General features: G+C 40.6%; 1 protein-coding gene across 1 annotated transcript; it reads left to right on the forward strand.

Moving 5' to 3' along the window:
* The first annotated feature begins 359 nt into the window (after positions 1-359).
* Positions 360-22,763, forward strand: CNR1 (cannabinoid receptor 1). The gene is made up of 2 exons (XM_026511831.4): positions 360-520; positions 17,983-22,763. The coding sequence occupies exon 2, from the start codon at positions 18,046-18,048 to the stop codon at positions 19,462-19,464; it is 1,419 nt and encodes a 472-aa protein (XP_026367616.1). The 5' UTR covers positions 360-520; positions 17,983-18,045; the 3' UTR covers positions 19,465-22,763.
* Positions 22,764-23,468: the final 705 nt, after the last annotated feature.

The raw sequence follows: 23,468 nt of genomic DNA on the forward strand, positions 1-23,468 counted from the left end.
ACGAGCGTGGCGAGGCGACGGGCGCCTGTGCTGGCGGAGACCTGCGGCCCCACGCCGAGCCAGGCGGGGCGCGCGGGAGGACCCATTGGAGAGCCCGGGGAAGGGGCGAGGCTCGCGGGCGGCGGGAGCGGAGGGGTCGCCAGTCCCGGTCGCTGTCGCGGGCGGGCGCAGGAGGCAGGGGACGCCGGCGTGCGGGCAGCGTGGACCGACTGACTTACTGACCGACCGACGGAGGCACACCCCGCTCCACCCCACCCCGCCTCGCCCGCATCCCCGCGCCGGCGCCGCCTCCCTCCGGCTACTCCCTCGGCCACCCCTTCCTTCTGCACTTCTTTTCCGCCTCCGCCTCTTCTTGGCTCCCCCGGCGCCAGTGCCTTCCCCTGGCCCGGGCGGGGCGCCTCGGCTCCCGGCAGAGCTCCGTAGAGTCGGGCGGAACGTTTCGTTCTAGCAGAGAAGCAGCCCTACGCTGGGCGAGAGGTTGCCGAGGGAGCTTCTCCCCGAGGACCGGGGGATGCGAAGGGTAAGACCTGGCAGGGTTGCGTTTGGAAATACTTTTTCCGCCTCCCGCCCCCTCGGGTACTGACCAGTGTAGTCCCCAAGTGTCCTTCGTGGAGTTCTTATTCCGTGTGAGCGAATCGTGCGCTAATGTTTACTTAGCTCTATAGCCCCAGCTTGTAAACTGTGCTCTGTGCTACTTCTGGAGGTTTCTACCATTTACTACTTATTGAATGTGTGTGCACCTGTGTATACACTGATGTGTGTTTGTAGAAAACGTGTAATTGTGCATGTTTGAAAAAATAGGCGCTTGAGTTGGTGCTGAACGTCTATAAACCATTATCAGCAACTAAGTGTTCCCAAATACATCGATCTCTGCACCAAACCTAGGAACTGTCTAAAATAGTAAATGTCATATAAAGAAATGTATGTCAAATAATAAACTTTGGGTGTAGAAAATATAGCTGCAGGAGCCACTCTTTTGGAGGAAAAGTAAATGTATATTTAACATCTAAATTTGAATGTTGATGGAACCATCTAACCCGGAACTAGCCATTAGATGAAAAAAGTTGCTGTGTTTTTGGAAGACAATTTTCGGTAAGGCTCACAATCATAAGTGGATCGCCTCTCCAGTAGAAATGTTTGCAGTGACAGACGTGAGAAACTGTCATTTGGTCATTTGAAAGTTTGAAAGCAACATGCATGTTTCCAATGTTAGTTTTAAATTGAACAAATGAGAAAAAAAATTGTAATCTGTCCATCATTTTGCCTCCCTTCTTTTTTATTTCCCTTCAAATTAAGTGCTATTCTTGTCTTTGTTGTTGCTTCTTGATACATTAAGCATCCTTGGGCATTTAATGAGAGATTAGAACAGAGTTACTGGTTTTAAAGGTGTTGAAAGATATCTCTATGGGTCCCATAACTTCTCCTCATTTTTTATGACCAAGTTAATGTCTTTTCAACAATGGGGGAAATGCAATTTCTTAGCGTAAACTCAGTGAACATTGAGTATCAGTGGGGTGACCGCTGCCATCAATCTATTTTGCAGAATATGGAGAAGCTCAGAGCAACTAACCTTTAAGGTTCCCATAGGACTTTATCTGATTTAAAGTGTTGCTTTTCTAATCCCACCCTACTGACAGTTTGCAAGGGAAAATATACTGATTGATTTTTCTCTGTCCCTTGCCCCCCCTCACTCCTTCTGCCTTCCCCCCATCTCTCACTCAGTTAAAAGCAATTTAATCAAAATAAAAGGCCATGCATAGTTTCTTAAGTGAGACAAATAATTTTCTGATTATATCCATACATGAACAGAATCCACACACCTCCAGGATTTTCAGTGTTGCATACTGTAAGCGGTTACTTGCAGGCACGATAGCGTTGCTGTAGTTGGGCAAGAGGCAAGAGGATGGACGTGGTTTTTAAAAACTAATCCATTTTAGGTTATCAAGAGAACTTACTGTAAACAGATTCTTTTTGTTCCAAAGATGTCTCCCACTCCAGGCAAGGAGCAATCCTGGCTGAGGTATGTATGAGTGTCTGATGGGGAAAGGTCTCATTGTGTTCCTAAGTCTCTGTGGGGGTAAAGTGATGCCACAGGGGGGAAATGCTCAGTTCTGACCTTTCAAAAATAAGATTACTATGCTTGCATACTCATTGTTAGGAAGGCAAATTAGATATTCACACCCCCCAATTTTAATAGATAGCTTCGGTATAGATGAAAAGAACGTTATGCCTAGTCCCTTAAATAAACCATAGATGATATTATTTAATTTGGTGTGTAAAGTTTTACATTTTGGTGAAAATCTGATTTCATGTTGGAGTAGTGCTCGGCTTTGTTTGTTATCCACTGTTTTCTGTCTTTTTCTGTTACCCTTTTCCCAGCGGACTCTGTGCCTCCCTGTCGCCTGTGAGATCGTTCCTCTCTAATAAGCCTAGCTGCAGGATCAGTGTGTTCTTTTTGGCATTTCAAAATGTTAAAATAGTGAAATTGTTAAATGTTACCAAGATGAAACTGCTGGGAATGAAATTCTCTGGAAGAACCACTCTATCTGTGGCATATTACAGTCTATTCCAAAAGAAAACTCCTTGATTCGGTCTACCTATTTTCTCAAGAAAGAAGCAGCCCCATTGATTGTGTTGATAAGTATTTAGTATGCAGTGTCAGCTTATTAATTACTAAGGCAAAGCCTGAAAAACTCTTTCAAAACAATCTTGTGACATTCTTCTTTGCTTTGACTCAGAATTAACATGAACCCCCAGGAAATTTAGACAGGCTTCTTGGTTGCCTTGCATATTAGTGTTTGGAAGTAGAATTGGAATACTTGGCTGTTGAAGAATAAACTATGATGAAATGGAACTTATAATAGCAGTTTATAGCTCACCACGCTTACCAAATGTTTCTTCCCAGAAAACAGTTGGCCTAATAAGAAAAGGGATTATTTCCCATAATTAGCTCTCCAGGAATGCTGAGGGAAAAAAAGAGTAATAAATTGAATTTAGAGATACCTAACAACACGTGATGACTAAAATGAGATTTGGTTATAGCGTCTTGAATTTGGTTAGTCAGATGGAGACTGTCCTTGAGGTTGCTGACTGTTATTCTTGGGGTAATTATGTTAGCTCAGTTGCCTAAGAACACAGATGAGAGCTTTCATTCCTGCAAAAAAGGATGCTGTGTCTTCACCAGTGTAATCTGTCTCTTCAGTTTTTGTATTCATCATTTTCTAATTGAACTGACAAATTAGTTAGAGGGAAACCAGCCTTCGGGTTTAAATTATTTATAATTCTGCTTTTGCCTCTGAAAAGACCTGGATCCAACATTATTTGAAAAACTGCTGGGGCCAAGTTTACATAGTGCATATCCATATTTTGAGGGACTGCAAGCTCTGCTGGTTTTTCTTTTCTTGATTGAAGATTGGTAGAGAAGCTAAAGAATAAGAGGAAATCAAAACCAATCGATACACTTTTTACTGGCAAAATTTTGACTTCATGCCCCCCCATCTCCAGCGCTTTCTTAATTCTTTTCTCATAACAATGTTCACTTTCTATTATAACTGCATGAACACTGTTCCTGAGGAATTGGGGGATACAACACTTGGCCACTGAATTGTTATTTAATGTTTTTGATAATCATTTAATTTACTGGTCTGTATCTTCTTAGACTAGATTGGGTTAACTATATAACATAACATAGATCAACTCAGATTTCTCCCAGATATGTTCTGGACTAAAAGAAAGAATAAATGTCATCCAGAAAATATATAACATCAAATTATATACCGCATAATTTTAGATGATTGGGATGTATAAACACACTTGTATACATTTTTATGAACAAACTTTTTCATAGATGTGTATCATGGCTGACATAAAAATTTGGACCCATTGTCTTTATATATCTGAATATATAATTCAGATTTTAAATAAATACTACAAATTTGGGGGAAATGTCCAAATTCAAGGCAGCTGTGCAGATGGACCCAGAAGATTCAAGGCAAAAGAAGTATCCACCTTGCATCAAAACAAGGCCATTCTGATTTTCCAGGGTGGTGGAAATCTGTTCCAGTCTCATGTGTTCTAGGAATCTTGCAAAGATGCCAGGGTGGGAATAACTAATTTTGATTACAGTTTTCTCATCAACACTGATTGATGTGTTTAATACAGTTTTCACCAGTCCTGCTAGTTGTTTATTATTTTTGCAAAGAAAGTTGGGAGAAAAAAATACAAGGTTATTACTATATCACAGAATGCATATTAATATCAACATATCTGTAATATACAGCACATTATAGTGCCATCACAAATAAGTTAAAACTATAGGAAATATGTGAGGGAGGGAAAGGGAAATTTGTTTTTAGTAGTTTTCCAGTACCTCTCTTGGTACTACTCAGATAGTTTGATGTTAGAGGAACTCCTATCTCAAACAGGCCTGAATGGATAATAGGTATGTTTATGACCTATCAGTGATAATAGCTCAAAGCCATTACATAAAGTAATCTGTGATTACCTCTAGTTCTTAACAGAAAATATTTACTAAAAGCTTTCCTGGGTCATGTTTCTTCACTGAAAGGGTGCCTCGTGGAAAGTAAAGTACATTTCATTACAATCATTTCTCTAGCACAGTTGCCATTACAAATATATTCTTGAGCTAGTTTTCCTTGATATTTTCCATATATTTGAAAGACTTTCCATATGGATTATTAACAAATAACTTCTGGATGTCCTCTACTTTAAAGTCTCATTCGGACAGGTTAATTTCCTAGTTCGGTGACCATGGAGGCTCATTGTTATGTTTTATGGGTATTTGAAGGAAGAATTGTTTACTCACCAAACCTGAGCAAATGGGCCCGGCAGAGTCATAGCAGTTGTTCTAGAATCCTGTAAATTCTGTTGTAGCCCCAGCTGGAGAAATGTTCACACCTGCACTTTAGGCAAGCTTTCAAAATTTTGCTTTGTTTGTTTTATTTTCTTCTGTTTTTGAATATGTGAGTTGAGACTGGTTAGATGGGAATCAATATTCCTTAGCCAACTCTTTTTCTTTTTTCACCTATTGTGCTATTATTGCATTATATTCTGTAGTTTTGAATAAGCTTCTTAAGATAGATTTTGCATTTTTTGAATGCAACAAGGGATTTAAGTTCTCTTTTCTCCTAACACAGATGGCAAATCATTTTTTCCCTAAGAGCACAGTATTTTATTATCTAATTCTTATTTTTCCCCTCGAGTTTGGATTCTTAATTGTGTAGAGTTTGGATTCATTGAGCAGAAATTTGATATCTTTGGCTTGATTCTTTACCATCATTATCAACTCTGAAAAGCATTTAAAATTTGTTTTTGACTTCAGGAGATAAAGTGCAGTATAGTTTCCTAAACGTGACAATGTAATATCTATTTTTTTTTTATTCCTACTAGCAAATTCCATGCTCTTGCTTTTTAAAGAAAAGCAGAGGCATTTTTCAAAGATGTGCCAGGCAATCTGTTGTGGTGGTTGAATATACTGGCAAATGCTTTCACAAACTGTGTATGTCAGTAGTATATTTAAATATAATTAAAATAAAATATAATTAGGAAATAATGTTTTTCAAAGTTTATGTTTAAATGGGAGGGTTCCCTTCTTTCCTCATTATTTCTTCATCTGTTCTTTTAGACCATCTATTTAGAGAAGAAAATTGGAATATGAGTTCTATAAATTGAGTTAAGTTACAAGGAGTTTTACATTTAAATTGGTGATAAATTCCAGTGTGCTTTTTAAAAACAAATTTCTCCTGGATATTCATCTAGGAAATTTTAGAACATTGATTTCTGTTGGCCAAGAGGCTAAACAAGATGTTTCTAATATAGCAAGTGAACCAGTACCATACGCAGTATGCCTTTGTCTGTCCTGTTTGCTTTTAACTCAGCTGTATTTAAAAGTAATCAACCTGATTTATTCTTTAGAAAAGAGACTTAATTTAATGCCACTATGATCTGTGTATTTTGGTTTATTCCAGTGTGGCTTGTTAAATGGACTAGATTTCCAACTCATTTCAATGCACTGCTACCAGAATTTGTAAATGTTTTCTCTAGCATTTGTACAAGTTGTGGTGAGCAAGCAGTATGCATGTGGAGGAGAAAGAAAGCTGAACGATTTAAACCGTAACCAAAGTAAGCAAAAGATTATCCAGAGAATTTGGTGCTTTTGCCTATGTGGGAATTTGACTCTGGACGATAGACAACTAGTTTTGGAAATTACATCAAACTTCTTACAAACAACAACCAGGAAAGGGAAAACCTTTGGATGATTGTAGTTCTCCGCTAAGGTAACTTAAGTATGAGTAATCTATGATCCATTTTTATTGATGAAATAATTAGAGAGGAAACAGTCTGCCCAAAATCAGATGTTTAAGTACTTTGGGATACATTTCCATATATTTATAACTTTTAGGTATTTTCGCAAGATATATGCCAGCTATAAGCAGTATAAATTGCATAATTTAATTCTGTAAGGTAATTTGCAGCGGACCTGCGTTACTTGGCCTACTGCAAAATTTCCATTTTAGTTTGTTGTTTTCTGGGTGCATCTCCTGTGACACATTGGGAGGGAGGGAGAGACGAACAGAAACAGAAACATTTCCAGCTTAAAAAAATAAGCTGAATGTTAACTACTATTACTGGTTCGCGTTCTTTTATTCTCAGTCATCATGGGTTCCTTCACGGTGGCATTGAAAGGAATGGCTAGCAGGCCTAGAAAGCTTTGCATAGACTTTGTAAATAGAATTAGGAGAAAATGGTGTGTGGAGTTCTTAATTTATGTCTGCATGCTGGGTAAGTACACACTATATCTTGAAGCCACTTTGTTGGTCAAAAATATAACAGTAAATTTGCTAAAAAAGTGCAGAGAAGCCCGGAATTGTAGACCGAAAAACGCTGAGAGGTTCCCCACTCATTATGTTATGTTTATTTTCAGGCTAGACCACATTATTCTATTTCGGTCACATAGAAATACCTTGGTTCTAAGCAGCTTCTTTGGGAGACTACTTTCCCATGCAGCGGGCTCCTTTAGCCATCCATTTCAATGATCTAAAAACCTACACTCACAGAACAGTCTTTCTTCCTATCCTCAATTCCTAAAGGTTAATTTTTATCCCCTCCCCAAGACCCGTTTAGTCTTTCTCATAGGTCTCCATGAACCTCCTGGAGGGCCTTGCGGCAACACACCTGTGAGCCAGAACCTGAGGTTTCTGCCTCTGTAGGTCTGAGGTGAACCCGAGAATTTGCAGTTTTTGAAAGTTCCCTGGTAATGCTGATACTACAGGTTGGGAGATCACCCCTTGAGAACCACTGGCCTATAAAATCCCTCTGCATGCGCTCGCAGACCGCTGTGTGCCGTCCCGGACTGTTCTTTGGGATCTATGTACCCGGATGTCCAGCCAGTTCTCACCCACCTTATTTCCTAATTCTTTATCTTCACGTCACTTTTTCTGAATATTCGCAGTTCCTCAGCTCTGTTCATAATCACGAAATTGCACCACACAAATCCTAGGGAGGGTTTGACCTTGAATGAGTACAACAGAACCACCTCATGGTTTCGATGACATCAAAATCCTATACTTGCCTTCAATTTGCGCACTTCCGGCTTACTTGAAACTACATTTCCAAAGCATATTTTTCATCTTTACTGAAACCTGGTTTTTCCGGTTCTGTTTGTATATAATTATTTGCCCTTGAAAGCGTATTTTTATGTTTGTATCTTGCATGTTACTACACACTGATTTTTTTTTTTAACATTTCAACTAAAGGAGATGGCACATAAGTACCTAATTTATAAAATTGTGTTTGAAGGGAATCCTGGATTTATATGATAAAAGCTTATTTAAAATTATTCCAGTGAGAAAATGATAGGAAGGAAACGGAATTTTTTAGAAAGCTACCATATCCTTGATTCATATGAGCATTTGAACAAATATTTGCTTCTCTTGTGAAATATTCCATTGTAGCCCCTGAATGATAAATAATTTTCTGTCCTTTATCATGACAGAATTATGGCCTGTGTTGGTGATTTTGTATATGAAAACCGGAAGGCCAAATGTTTCATAAAATAGAAATGAGTTGGGTTTGTTATTAGAATTGATTTTGGGCTCCTGAGATAGGCCCATCTTACTTTTAGCATCTCTTGGCATAAACATATTATTTGTTTCCAGTAGAACTACTTTGCTTTACTCATCCCTAATTACTTTCTTGAGGCAGACTTCCAAATATTCACAATTAATTTTATCAATATATTAAATTTTCTCAATGCCCCTTTGCCCCAGAAAAGCAATTAAAAATTTAGTTTTTGTAGGCAGTAATAATAACCGATTTTAACCCTCCATAACATATTTCCTTATTTATGTTTTAATTAATTTGGTTGTAAAATACATAAATTGTTGTAGCAGGAGGAGAAGTCGCTCAACCACAGCAAGAACTATGTCCACTGAGTAGAATAACAAATTGATTCCTGAGGGCTTACAAAAGCCACTCCATCTAGTGGTTGAATTTTCACATAACTTCTCTTGACAAGTGGTTTTGAAAACACACTTGCACGTGGAGAAACCCCTTTGGGAAAGATTAATGCATAATAACTGGCATTCGAGCGAGGGAAAAACTTCATTATAATCGTAACTTCCTTCATATATTGTCTTTAAAGGTCTATCAGCAGCACGTAATCAGGATTCATTCAAGGTTGTGCATGTCACAAAAATCTCTTTATCATTTCTATGTGCCTAAACATTGAGGTTCATAACACACACCCAGGCTCAACAAGGATCAGAATTAGAAAAATATACCTGATCTTTGCCTCAAGCTTCCACTTATATAATTTCCATTTAACGATGAGATAAAAGATCCTGGGATGAATAATTGTTGATGCCTTTTATGTAACCTTTACATTTGGGCAGTTGCTTTTCTTTTTTTCTTCTTCTTCTTCTTCTTTTTTTTCCTTTTTCAGGTGGATGTTTGTATGAGACCAAAACTCAGTTTTAATTCCCTAATAACCAACAGACTTTATGCCAAGGAAAATTACCCACAGCGCCGTGTCGCCGATGCACACCAACAGTCAGTTAGGAAACAGGTCCCAAGTACCTACCCCGTGCTAGGCACTGTGCCAGGCAGAAGACACGTGCAGCAGAGAAGACAGGTCCCTCCTCTCAAGATGTTCATGATTTGAAGGGTTTAGACACACGAAAGACTGCCATAGGATGACTCAGCAGTGCCCATCCTCTCTCCTAGGAGAAAAACTCAAAGCCTATATAGGAAGAGGATTACACAACCCAGTTACTGGGCCACACAACCCAATACTGTTGGATGATGCAATATCATGCCTATGACATGTTTTTATATCCCGTTCTATCCTGTCATCTGTGGGAGAAGGACAGATGGGTGGCCTTTATTTGACGGAGTGGGGTGAGATGGAAAATCATTTCTCCTGCTTCCCTGACCCGTATCCATGACACAGGTGTAATGCATCCATACGTATTTAATGTCTACGGTGCTAGGCTCGGAGTATGTGCCCAGTAACAATGGGATACGTGAAGCACGTGAGGGCCTATAACTTTGTATCCACGAGCCCCACTGTTGTGGTAACACAGCTGTGTGCTCTTTGGGCACCAGGAATCTGTCACAGGCACTCCCTCGTCGAGCCTTACAAAGGTTTACAGAATTTCTTCTGCCTCGATTCCAGCCAGCATCTTAGGAACTGGCTGCAGAGAGTCTCCTTCCGTCTGGGCCTACAATATCACGCTGCTCATGGTGGGAAATGGAGTGATTTCAAGTGAGTTAGAATTTCTCCATATGGGAATGAAAGCTTCAAGCTTTTGTTACTAACAACCATCCCGTCCCATTCAGACCTAAAGAAGGTGTCCTCTCTATTCCCCGCTGGTATTGTGGAAACTGTCATTATGGCCCACAATCCTTACAATTGACTAAATGAAGGGGGAAAATTCTAATTAAAAAAATAGCAGCAAAGACAAGTTATATTTTACTTATTCTTTGCCAACAGTCACTGAAAATAAGGTGCTAATCTAGGGTTAGGGTGTATAGCTTGTAGTGAATTACCATACTTTGTCCTGAAGACCATGGGGCAAGGGTGATTTGCAAGCAGTATGGCCGATCTTTTTGCTGTCAACAGATCTTCCCTTCAGACTTCAGTTGTTTGCTGTGTAGAATGATCAGGTGCTGCTTATTACCTCCTTTCCCCACAATCAGTTCTTCCCCCTTAGAAATGAAGAAAAGTATTTCATTATATGGTTCCTGGACCTCAAAGTTAAGAGCAGTGACTTCGAGTTACCCAGCCCTGGGTTGAGTTCTAGTTCTGTTCTTCTAGTTAGAGATCTAGAACGTTACCACAGTTTGCTCATACGTAGAATGGGAATTGTGATAGCACCTAATGCGTGTAAATATTTAAAAAATAATATATATTCTTAGCACATAAACTTTCTAATGTTTCTTATTAAAATGTTGGGGAATTGGAATTTTCTCTATGGTGCATTTATTTAATCACCCGAATCACCCAATCACCCTGAGATTTGAACCTAGAGAAACAAGACTTGATTTTTCCTTGGGCTTAATTTGTATGTTTGTGAATTCAAAGAGAACGTACTCCTTCCTTGAAAGATGAAGAAACGGAAAGGTACGCTGCCCTCTGGCCAGCATGTGGCGCTCTTTAAGCTGTTGCTGTCCTTGGCAGTGAACTGTCAGGTAACCTGTCTACTGGGTTCTACATAGTTTATGGGCTGGCTTTTAATGACCCAATTTCACATACATGATAAAGACAGGCTTATGGAGTATTTTGTATCTGGACCGTGGCTTCTATTGAGTTGAAAATTTTTCATGTTCTTTTTTAAGGGAAAGCTAAATCAATTATACTTGATTACTTTCTTCATAGATATGTAGAAAAGGTAGCTCTCTTTAAAAAAAAAAAAGAGATAAAGGCACTTAGTAAAAGGAAACATCAAAACAGGAGAACAAAGTTAAATGGTAAATGTATACATGGAACTGGTTACAAAAGTCAACAAATCATTTCACTTGTATCATTGCCTTTGTGATAGGCTTTTCTTACGCATCATCACCTAATAGTGAATGTTCCATCTGATGTAGTTTTAAAAGCATCATTTTTTAAGCCCTAAAATTCTTTAAATTTTAACAAGCTTTTAAATGTTAAATAATTAGGTATACTTCAAGTTAAATTTGAACAGAAATATAGCCTTATAAGTGCCTTAATGTCTATTTAGTTCATATTAATTGATATATTTTCATGAAATATATTTTCTTGCTAACAAAGACCAGAGAAAATGGTGCATTTAATAACTTCTATTCCACATTACAAAATATATGAAAAGCTAAAGCTTTGAGAACCAACCGAGCATTACCTACATAATAGAATTTTCTTTTATATATGGAAAAAGGAACTGATACTAATACAAGGAAGAAGGATTATGTATTTTTGCCTGAATTATCAGGATAATTAAGTCAATCCTTTACTGCTCTTTGCTATAGAAGATAATGCAAAAAGTGACCAAACTACTTTAATAATTCCAAAACTCTGATGGTTATGTAAGAGTTAGAAAAGACTCAATTGCCCATTCAACCATAGCAGAAGATTCATCGAGTTACGGTGTTGGCCCATGAGATCTGCCATGTATATTGAGGACATGTCTTAGACATAATACAATTATAAGGGTCAACTAAAATTTTCCTACTAACTTTAGAGAAATACATTATCAAGTTATTTTTTCTTGATCAAATTAGTAGAAACCAGACTTGTTCCCAGAAATGAATGGAAAATAACAAATACATCCACTGGCACCTTCATTCTCTTGAACCCTTCACAAGCTAGCTGAGCAGAACAACACAAAGCCAACAAAGAAATAAGGGAGAACAACAGGGTTCATTTAAGCAAGGGCTTGGACTCCTGAATTTGATATCCTGGACTCCTATCAACTTAGAAACTATGAGCTTGGCATTGTGTCCTTAAAGCATTTCTACACTTAGGATATTAGAGAAGGAGCCTGGAGGGCTGAGACAGTCTGTAACTATATCAGGAGCACTGGTCCTTCTGATACTTCTAGAAGGTTTTTTGCCCAACTAGACATGACATCCTGTGGGGAGACCCAGAGATGCTGCACGGTCCAGAACTGCAAGGATTTTGACTCCCGTGATAAAAGTCTAAATTATTGAAATGTCTCTCTAAAACAAAGAAGGTCTTCAGCAGGGCAGTGAAGACTAAAAGAACCTGCTATTAATTATATTGATATAGAAGAGTCTTGTTTTTTACTCAATGCTCACCCTAATCAGAACATGGATATTTTATACCCTCAATGGTTACAGAAACAAAGATGTAGACTCTAGGTAGACTTTAGAATGCTTCATGCTGCTGATGTACCCAGAGCACTTCTTTGATGTGATACCATAGTCTGCCAGTTATATAAGTTTAGGGGTAGTAAATGGAGAAACAAGTGTGCATTTAGTGAGATGGACAAACAGAACAGGTAATGTCATTCTAAAAACTTAAAGTTTTTTTTTAAATCATAGATTCAACACATTAAGATATTTTTATTTTTATAAAGGAATGAGTTATAGCTTAAATTACTAGAAAAAGTTGGTTATATTTTTAAGAACAGAATTCTGGGAAAATCCCCTTAAATGTCATTCAATCATTGTTTTACTATAACAGTAATAAAAACCAACTGCTTCTTTAATAGGTGCATCTACTCATCTTGCTAGAAATTTCCAATTATGATTTTCCCAGTAGCAAATGAAAACAAAATTAATGGCAGCTGCATCCCCCAAAGCCTAAACTGTATTACTAATGAACTCTCAAAGAAAACTCTCAATGCAAAAAATAATCAGGTGAAAATTACTGTAATAATCCAAATGTAGAAATAAAGGAAAGAATTACTGAAATGCAGAGGACTGCTTTTTCGCCATGATCCCATTAACCGTTAAAATAGCCTGTGCACAGTGGTACTTTGACGTTACTAAAATCCTTGAACTACACAAAATCCATGTATACTTTAAAACTGTATTCCGTAATTAAAGTTGGCTGATATTGGACAGAAATTAGTCAATATTTCATAACCACACCATGCTCTGGCTCAGCTTTAACAAGTTAGTTTGTTTTAATGAAAGGGCTTGGTTGCATTGCAGTGGGAAATTGTGATCACATATGTGGTGATCTGAATACAGAGTAAATCTCAGGCACCCATGGTTTGCATTACTGCAACAAGGTCTGTGATCCTTTGTCTTCACTGAAGAAGCTTTATAGCTCTTCCAGATACTAAAATTTTAATCCTTGAGGCCATGCCAGTAGGCAGATTTACCTAGATGGGCTGGGATAGGAAATAGTGATTTAGTAGGAGCTAGTCTTAATTACTATTGACAAAATGCCTTAATTTGAGTTTGTAAGAAGCTAGAAGACTTGAATATAATACAGAAAGCAAAATGGCTGTATTCTAGTTGCTGTTCATTCCTAACACAGTGCATAAAATCCAAGAGCAAAAATTCTGGAGTCTGAGAGACACGGGTTCAGCTACAAACCCTCCATCTTCTGGACAATTTACATTAACATCTAATGACCTCCATTTCCTTATCTGTGAAATGGGGATTATAAATAAGCCCCTGACAGAGTTGTCATGACAATTTAATGATAGAATATGTGTGCGGTCTCTGGAATTCCTGGAATTATATAATAGACATCCAATGACGTTTCCTCCTCCCTTACCCATGTGTGCATCTTCTATTTCTTTCATGCTTTAAGTGCTGAGACAAAAATTAAAATTGGATAAGCAGCCTATGATCTAAAAAGGCAATGTGCTATCTTGAAACATATATGGCAAGAGTCATAGTACTAAGTAATGATTAATAATTAATATTTACTGAAGACTTAAATTTTGTGCCAGACACTATGTTAAGTGCATATCTGCTTCTTTTTTTTTTTTTTCATTTAATTTTTAGAACACTTGTATGACTTAGGCAACATCATCATCCTCCTCATCCCCATTTTGCAGATGAAATACTGAGGCTTAGAGACATTAACTCCTTGTCCAAGTACAAGTCTCACAGTAATCTTGGTCTGCTAACTCCTTTTTTTCTTTTTAAGTTCTTATTTATTTGACAGAGAGAGATAGCCAGTGAGAGAGGGAACGCAAGCAGGGGGAGTGGGAGAGGAAGAAGCAGGCTCCTAGCAGAGGAGCCTGATGCGGGGCTCGATCCCAGAACGCCGGGATCACGCCCTGAGCCGAAGGCAGACGCTTAACGACTGAGCCACCCAGGTGCCCCGGTCTGCTAACTCCTAATTCAGTGTTTTCGTCATTACTAGTGTTTTGACTGGTTGGAATCAGTGGGGAACAGAAGGGAGACAGTAGCATCCCTGGCTCAGGTTAAAGGGATGATGGTTCATTCAGGTTAAAAGCAGCTCTGCACCTGTACCGTCCAGTCTGGCAGTGCTAGCGGCAGGCGGCGATTAAGAACTTCAAATGTGGCAAGTACCACATGTTGAAGTAATAATATTTTGGATACATTGGGTTAAATAAAATATATTATTAAAATTAATTTCACTTTTTACCTTTTTTTTTTTTTTACCTAAGGAGTGGAAACCTTAAAATTGCATATGTGACTCATATCACATTTTTATTAGCACTGCTCTCGAACTGGAACCTCTGGGTTTGTTCTGGCTCGATCCCCTACCAGCTGTGTGGATGGCAAACTCCTTACCCTCTCTGTGCCTTTCATCTGTGAAATGGGGATAAGAGCAGCACCCGCCTCACAGGGCCATTGTGAAAAAGAAACAATCTGATAGACGTAAGACGCTCAGGATGCCACCTACACATAACAAGCTCTCCCTAAGTGCATAAAAAGGGAAAATCAGCAAGACTGTGGTCTTTGTGGTCTGCTTGATTAGAGAGTCCAAGAAAGAAGAGGAGTCCAGGGTAAGTTCAAAGTGTGAGATTGGACAACTAATATGATTATTCATAATTCCATAAGAAATGTGAAAAAAGACAGAACTGGAGGTAATTTGCTGAAGCACTATTTGTAACAGCAAGCGATGATAAACCACCTAAATGTGCAACAGAAGCAGGCTGGTCCCATCCATCGAACGGATGCTTACGGCACCTGCTAAATGCAGGGAGGTTTTGTGGACCGATGTGGAACTGTCTTCATGTATACTTTTAAATGGAAAAGCAAAGTGCAGAACAGTACATATGGTATATTAGTATTTGTTAAAAAGAAAGTAAAGAAAGTAAAGAATGAATCTATATATTTGCTTGAGTATACACAGAATATCTCTAGAAAAAGCGGCAGGGACATTCTTGCCACTGGAAGGAGAAGTGGATGGTTGGGACGTGGTGATGGGAGAGACTGACTTTGCTTTGTATCCTTCTGTGCCTTTTGAATTTGGAATCACATGGATGTAATATATGCATATAAATGATGAAAATTTCAAATAAATTTGTTCAAAATTGGGAAGCATGAAGGGCAAGTTAGTTGCTTGAAATAAGAGTACTTAGGGAATGGAGGTCCTGGACTGGCTCCCAGTAGGAACGTTGGGCTCGAGTTTTGGTTTTCAGGCCAAATATCCATTGAATTAATTACCTTTCTCTCTTCTAATTTTTAGAAAAGGCAAATAAATAGTATTAAATCACTGCTTTTATGCACCAGTTAATAAAATTCAGCTGCCTCTTATTAGAATCATGTGAACATTTCTAAGGGAGACCAGCCCTGTCTTTCTTGTCTGCTATCATGTTATCAGGCTGGTGAAAGAGAGAAGAGGAAAAGACACCATTCCTATGCTTGGAAACCACTTTCTAGTTATGGAAGTAAATTTGTAAGCTCATGATTAAATCATACAGTGGGGCCTATAATAGAGGGAAAAACTGGGGGAACTAGTTCTGCCTGGTGGGAAGGGCTGGCCAAAGGGATGTCAGAAAGGGAGGTAAGTTTGGCACCAGGTCTTGAAAGATCAATGGAAATGTGTATTTCAGACAGGGAGAGGCTCAGAGGGAAGGAGGAAGGTGTGCAGGTGTGATCCAAAGGGCGGCATGTCTCCCGGGGCCAGTGAGCACTGTGTATGGTTGGGAGTAGAGAGGCCAAAGTCAGATTTGAGGATATGCCAGGACCATTAACAGCTCTCTCACACATTGTGGCTATTTTCTGTGTCCCTCAGATGATGGGTGAAAGTGTTCATATGTGAATGGAGTTGTTTAGCAAATGTAAGTTTGCAGAGAGTGGCATTGACTCAGGAGACAGCCTGGACCCAGGGATGGCAGGATATGGGAAGGTGGGCCACAGTTAGCATCTTGTCCCTATTCCAAGTTACCAAATAAACAAGAAGGGGGAAAAAAAAACCACATTGTGATACTTGAGGTATTAATTTAAATTTTTCTTCTTTGCCTCAGTGTTCTGTCTGCACTCACTAATCCTACATACTCTTGGCATAAACATCCTTTCCCTGGGGAAGGCTCCTTCAGCCCCCCGACTCCCAACAGCATCTGGTGTAGCTCCAGTCATAGCTGTCACCACACTTCATCATAATTACGGGGTCAGCTGTCTGTTCTCTGCCACACTGGATACTTCTGTGATAGGGACTCACTTGATAATGTTCGTCCCTAGCCCCTACTGCCTACCTACTGCAGTGCCTGGCACAAACCGGGTGCTCCATAATTTCTTGAATGGATGAATAAATGAATCATGACTTCAGATAGGTAGAATCTCTGTATTTTAGCAGGAGAACTCAGAATATTTTCATTTGTTCCAAGATAATAACTATCCTTCCCCCCTCCATACGTGTGATACATTTTTAAAAAAGAAAAATACAATTAGGAAATCAAATGTTGGTTTTTATGATTATTTTCTAATTATTATAGGTACCACTCAGTAATTCTAATATATTTTTAAGCAAAAAAAAACCTAACGCCATGTTTTAAAAAGACCTTTGTAAATAGTAAAATCAATTGCCTGGCTTTTTATTTTGAAATAAACGCCAAATTGCTTATCTTAGAATTGAAGAGCCCTTAAAATTTGGCCCCCTTTTCTCAGTCGTCCTTATTTCCGGTGCCGTCTACATGGAAAGCCTAGATGATACACCATTGAGGCCTGTTTCCTGTCTCCCAGCGTACTTGTGTCACCATGCCACTCATGGGGGACACTGTCAGGAAACGATCTCCATCATCACTGCTTCCCAGTGTTCAGGATCGTGGTCTTCCTAGGAGCCTGAGTGCAAGTTTGCCCTTCATGACATTTTTCTTGGTTGGTGTAGACATTTTTGAAGTTTGCCTCAGCCGTGCATTGGTCCAAATGTCTCCTCTGGGGGAGGAAACTTGCCTGATGGAGACAGGCCAGCATCCAGATTTTCCCCCATGGTCATCTGTTCCTCTGGTTCTCAGAAGTCTCTTTCTCCCCCTTCACACTCAGCATACAGGCCGCACAACACAGTTCCTGATTCCACACCGCCTCATTCTTTGGTTGTGTTGTACGTTCAGTCTTACATGTGTGACAAGGTGATAAAGTCTTTAAGAGCAGAAGCTGTGTGACATGTTGCTCCCCCCCATCCCCACCAGCGTTAGGACGCTATGTGTGTGTGACGGTAGAAGCCAGGTGGTAGACACTTCCTAACACAACTATGAGGTGCACGCCATGCCCAAGACACACTTCCTTCCGCTTGACTGTCAGACCCTGAAGGTCTGACACACAGGATCGCACAGTGACTTAAATCCAGACAGCTTAAATAATGAAAGAAATGTGTTTCTAGTGGGCGCCTCCACATCGCCACTTTGGGTGGCTTTTCTCTGACTGACTGACTGACTGACTGACTCATTTTGTTGACTGAATGTGGCAGGGATTTTATCTAGGCTCAGAGACAGGAATGAAATAACATGATGGTACACATTTGGGATGTTTACAGTCGGTTTTAAAAAAATTATTATTCTCCCAGTCTTCTCACCATTCAGCTTTTTTTGTTTTCCCTCCTGTTAGGAGTCCGTGCTGCGGGTCTCTTTCTCAGTCCTTTTGAGTTTGGCCTAACCCAAGACGGAGGTTATGAAGTCTATCCTAGATGGCCTTGCCGACACCACCTTCCGCACCATCACAACAGACCTCCTCTACGTGGGCTCCAATGACATTCAATACGAAGATATCAAAGGTGACATGGCATCCAAATTAGGGTACTTCCCACAGAAATTTCCTTTAACTTCCTTTCGGGGAAGCCCCTTCCAAGAAAAGATGACTGCCGGAGACAACGCCCAGTTGGTCCCTGCAGACCAGGTGAACATTACCGAATTCTACAACAAGTCCCTTTCTTCCTACAAGGAGAACGAGGAGAACATCCAGTGTGGCGAGAACTTCATGGACATGGAGTGCTTCATGATTCTGAACCCCAGCCAGCAGCTGGCCATCGCCGTGCTGTCCCTCACGCTGGGCACCTTCACGGTTCTGGAGAACCTGCTGGTGCTGTGCGTCATCCTGCACTCGCGCAGCCTCCGCTGCCGGCCCTCTTACCACTTCATCGGCAGCCTGGCCGTGGCCGACCTCCTGGGGAGCGTCATCTTTGTCTACAGCTTTGTGGACTTCCACGTGTTCCACCGCAAAGACAGCCCCAACGTGTTTCTCTTCAAACTGGGCGGGGTCACTGCCTCCTTCACGGCCTCCGTAGGCAGCCTGTTCCTCACAGCCATCGACAGGTACATATCTATTCACAGGCCCCTGGCTTATAAGAGGATCGTCACCAGGCCCAAGGCCGTGGTGGCCTTCTGCCTCATGTGGACCATCGCCATCGTGATTGCCGTGCTGCCCCTGCTGGGCTGGAACTGCAAGAAGCTGCAGTCCGTTTGCTCGGACATTTTCCCGCTCATTGACGAGACCTACCTGATGTTCTGGATCGGGGTCACCAGCGTGCTGCTGCTGTTCATCGTGTACGCGTACATGTATATCCTCTGGAAGGCCCACAGCCACGCGGTGCGCATGATCCAGCGCGGCACGCAGAAGAGCATCATCGTCCACACGTCGGAGGACGGCAAGGTGCAGGTGACGCGGCCCGACCAGGCGCGCATGGACATTCGGCTGGCCAAGACCCTGGTTCTGATCCTTGTGGTTTTAATCATCTGCTGGGGCCCTCTGCTTGCGATTATGGTGTACGACGTCTTTGGGAAGATGAACAAGCTCGTTAAGACGGTGTTCGCGTTCTGCAGCATGCTCTGCCTGCTGAATTCCACCGTGAACCCCATCATCTACGCTCTGCGGAGCAAGGACCTGAGGCACGCTTTCCGGAGTATGTTCCCCTCGTGCGAAGGCACCGCACAGCCTCTTGACAACAGCATGGGGGACTCGGACTGCCTGCACAAACACGCCAACAACGCAGCCAGCGTTCACAGGGCCGCGGAGAGCTGCATCAAGAGCACGGTCAAGATCGCCAAGGTGACCATGTCTGTGTCCACAGACACGTCTGCCGAGGCTCTGTGAGCCTGACGCCTTCCTGGCGGCATGGGAAAAGAAATTCTTTTTTTTTTTTTAAGCTTAAAATCTAGAAGAGTCTGTCGTCTCATCGGTTATATTTTTTTAAGTTGACCATGCTCAGTGAAAGGTGATCCTCACCAGGATCGGTTATCAGTTCTTCAGCATTTCGATAGTGTAGGTACTGAAACTGAGTTCTTCAGGGGTTGACAGTGAAGAAAGCCTGCTGCTGATGTGACTGAAGCTTCTTCAGAGTCTCAGCGAAATAGGAGAGACACCTGCGGCTACACGGTCTCAAGTCTAAGGACCCGTAGGAAAACACCATCTAATGAGTAATGCCTTTGTAACCACAACTCTCATTATAATGTGAAATGTATTTGTCCATAAGTATCAGAGATGTCCGTTTTTACAAGTTGCAGTCCTAAAGTAGAGCTCTTTTGTAAACTGTATCGTGTCGTGTGAGACGTGTTTCAGTGTTAACTGTGTGTTATTTATATTTGTCTAGTACAGCCAAACTGAAAGGGAGGCTTTCATGAGAACAATGGGACACAGCAGCGGATAAACACCAGTGAGACCACTTTTTTAAAAATTTATTGCCCGTGACTTTAGAAACCTTAGTATTTTTCCCATTCTCTTTAAATTTGACATTGAGATAACCATAAAGGTTTATTTTTCTGTTAACACAACAAGAAGAATTTGAAGACTGATATTTCAGAGTATTGAGCAGAATTCATTGACACTTAAAAATTTGTTAGCCCTGCATTTTCATACATGGACATTTATTATCTTCTGGACTGTGGCTGTTCTGTTGGGTGATGGATTACAATCAGAATGGAAGAGAGAAGGCATATTGACTTTTCCGGCTGACATCTCTGACTTTCTTTAGTCTTTAGCTATTACTAGACCTCTTAAGACAGCATGTGTCAATCTTAATGTATGTTGTTATCACTGTGCAATTGCTGTTTACTTGAAGAGTACTGCATTCTTATATTCCAGGTTTCAGTAGATTTCATGCCTGGGTGGCCAAATGAGTCTTCATTTTTTCTTAATTGAAAAGAAGTATTGTCTGGATCAGTAAAATTATACTGTGCGTGAGTGTGAATATAAATGTGTGTGTGTGTGTGTTTCTATCCTGTAACTGTTACAGTCGTGTCATAAAGTGAGAAAACCGTGACCAAGTGTAAATCGTACCAGTTGCTGCACACTTGCACATGAATTCAGTTTCTAAAATTGAGTTCTTCCAGAAAGGTCATTAATAAAAATACTGACCATAAACATTCTGAAAATTCCTCCCCACCCCCCTGAGGGATTGGGTCCAGTACTACTAAAGTGACCTTTAGATATTTCATAAGACCTGTGTCTAGCAAGGAATGATCAATGACGAACAAGTGAAGGTCTGTATTTGCCATGTCAGTGCTGGGAAACGAGCGTCTTGGCTTCGGAGCAGCTAAGGTAGACCAAGTCCACGGGCAGGTATATCATCAAAAGGGATGTGGCTCCAAAAAGCCCCATGGTAACTAACAATTGTCGGTTGAACGGGTAGCGGTGTGATCCTGTTTAAGCAGCACTGGACCCCACTTGCTGAAGGAGGGCTACCCGGTCTGGTCCATGTGGCTAAGGAGGCCGGGCGGACAGCAGGTGACACAGAAAAAGGTACTGAAGAGCCGACACACTTGTGACTGAGGCCTGGGGGACACATGACTGCTTCTGTGCTTCCCCCAGATGCCCTCGGTGACAACCCAGGACCCGGCTTTGACTGGGTGGGTTTGGGCTAAGGAATAGGCCTCTCCTCCTTTCTTGGTATTAAGATGAGCGTGGCTTTCTTTCTTCTTATGCCCCAGCCTCATACTCCTCAATGGTGCGATGCGTGCTCAGAATTAGGCCTTTTTCCCAGTAAGCATTAATATTGCTTTAGAAGCCACTTGACCCTGACAAATTTTACTTACAAATAGTCTTCTCATACAGATGAAGCATGGCTCCTCCAGGACCCAGAGACCCACACAGCATGAGTTAGAGTGGAGAGCTAGCATTTATCGGGTGACTTCTAGCAATCTAGATGGACGAGCAGCCTTCCGGGGCAATGTCCTCTTGTGCAGTGTATCGTCTGCAGCTGAATGTGGCCTGTGGGCAAGCTGGGGTAGATTTAACTGTCTGTATAGACAGCTCAAATCTGCCTGCTGGTTGCCTCACTTTATCTGTCTGTAATATGCAGGGGAGGGCTCAGGATGCTGGAGGGTGAATAAGATCTCTTTAGAAGAAAGAGAAAAGATCATTTACAAAAACTCACCAAGGTCTGGTTCCCCTGAGGAATTGCCACTCTTTTGTCCCGCATTATCCTGAATACCAACCCACGTGTCTCGGAGCTCACCAGGCAGAACCAACTCTCTCCTCACAGCTACTGAAGACCTGGGGAAGATGAAATTCTTGTTATTGGTAGAAAAATTCCAGGATTCATTTTTGAAACTGTATCTGTGTGTATGCGATGTAGATTTTATAGTGTGTTGTGCTTTCCAGATCTAAATCATATATAATGAATTAAGGGACAATGGGGCTGACAGCACTAAACTTGGTGCTTATTGATATTCTAAGAAATATCTGTGAAATACCATCACATGTGTTACACTACCTTCATTTTAAAACACTTCAATTAGTTTGATTCACTTTGATGCTTTTAATATCATTTCCTAACCCAAGAGACTCAAAAGTTCTCCCTAATGAGTATACTTATTAGAATTACCACTCATTAGTATCATTCATTACCTAGTCCCTTAATTAGGCCCATTAACTTAAATATAATTTAAATTTCCATAAGTTGTATAAGGTCTGACTTCAGACTTACCTATGTTCCTCTGAAGGTAACATATTTGTCCCGACCATGCATTTCATCATCACGTCTGTCTTCAGAAAGGGCCAAATTCCTAACCTGTTCAATTTTTTCAGAGTAATGATGAATCTTTTAGCCCTACACGAATAGTTTCATTTAGACAAGGAGGGCTGTTTCCAAGAACCTCTAATTATCCATTGCATATGAGATTTATGGAAAAGAAACCTGGACCTGGGAGAAGCTGCAGACATATGCCTACACTTGAGATGACTCCCAAGCCTTCCCACCACGTTGAGTCAAGTCTATCCAGCATGACGTGTCAAGGAATTTTGGCTGCCTAAACCCACGTTGCAGGAAGTAGGCCCAACCACCAGATGAGAATTAGGCCCTGGATGAGTAGCACTCTAGTTACTGTCCTGTTGACTCATTTCTGCCATTCCCCATCTGTAAAAGAGACCACCAATATCATGCACAAAATTAGATTTCTCGCAATCTAACTGTATATTTGTATGATATTTTAAAATCTCCTAAATGCTGGGCAATGGCTATTCACAATTGTCTTGCATTGGCCTTCTGATGAAATGTTAACAATGCCTATTGTAATATAGACAAAACATTTTATCTACTGATTTGGGCTGAATGTATATAAATAGGTTTTAAAAAAACATCAGATGTTTAAGCAGTGGCCTACAAATCAGTAATTTTCAGAGAGAAGAGTTTCTTCACATTGCTGTGGCATCCTAAAACCTATCTTCACGTGAACTTAGTGTGCTAGGCTTGCTGGGGAAAAGAGTCCCCAAGAACGGAAACCTTTTCTTGTGATAGTATGAATCAAGATACCGGATTATCTGGATTCTTCTTTCCAATGTTTCAACTGGGAGACATAACTCTTTATTGTCTGTATATCTAACATTATTCCTTTTCCTCTTAGAAGAGTATCGTATCGTTAGATGTTTGTTGAGCTGGTCACACCCTTGCAACCGCTGCAATATCTTCGTTAGTGATCTGTATAATACTTCGTACACGGGCACCAGTAAGATTGTTATTCAATGTGGCTTCAGTTATTAAATTACTAGAGCAAAGTAGTACTTTCGTAATATTTACAATGTATTAAGCCCACACTATATTTTATTTCAGTGATATAATTAAACTGTTATTTATTCAAAGAGAAAACATCCCATCATGTCTA

This window comes from Ursus arctos, unplaced genomic scaffold (assembly GCF_023065955.2).
Source record: "Ursus arctos isolate Adak ecotype North America unplaced genomic scaffold, UrsArc2.0 scaffold_13, whole genome shotgun sequence".
Taxonomy (NCBI): Eukaryota; Metazoa; Chordata; class Mammalia; order Carnivora; family Ursidae; genus Ursus; species Ursus arctos.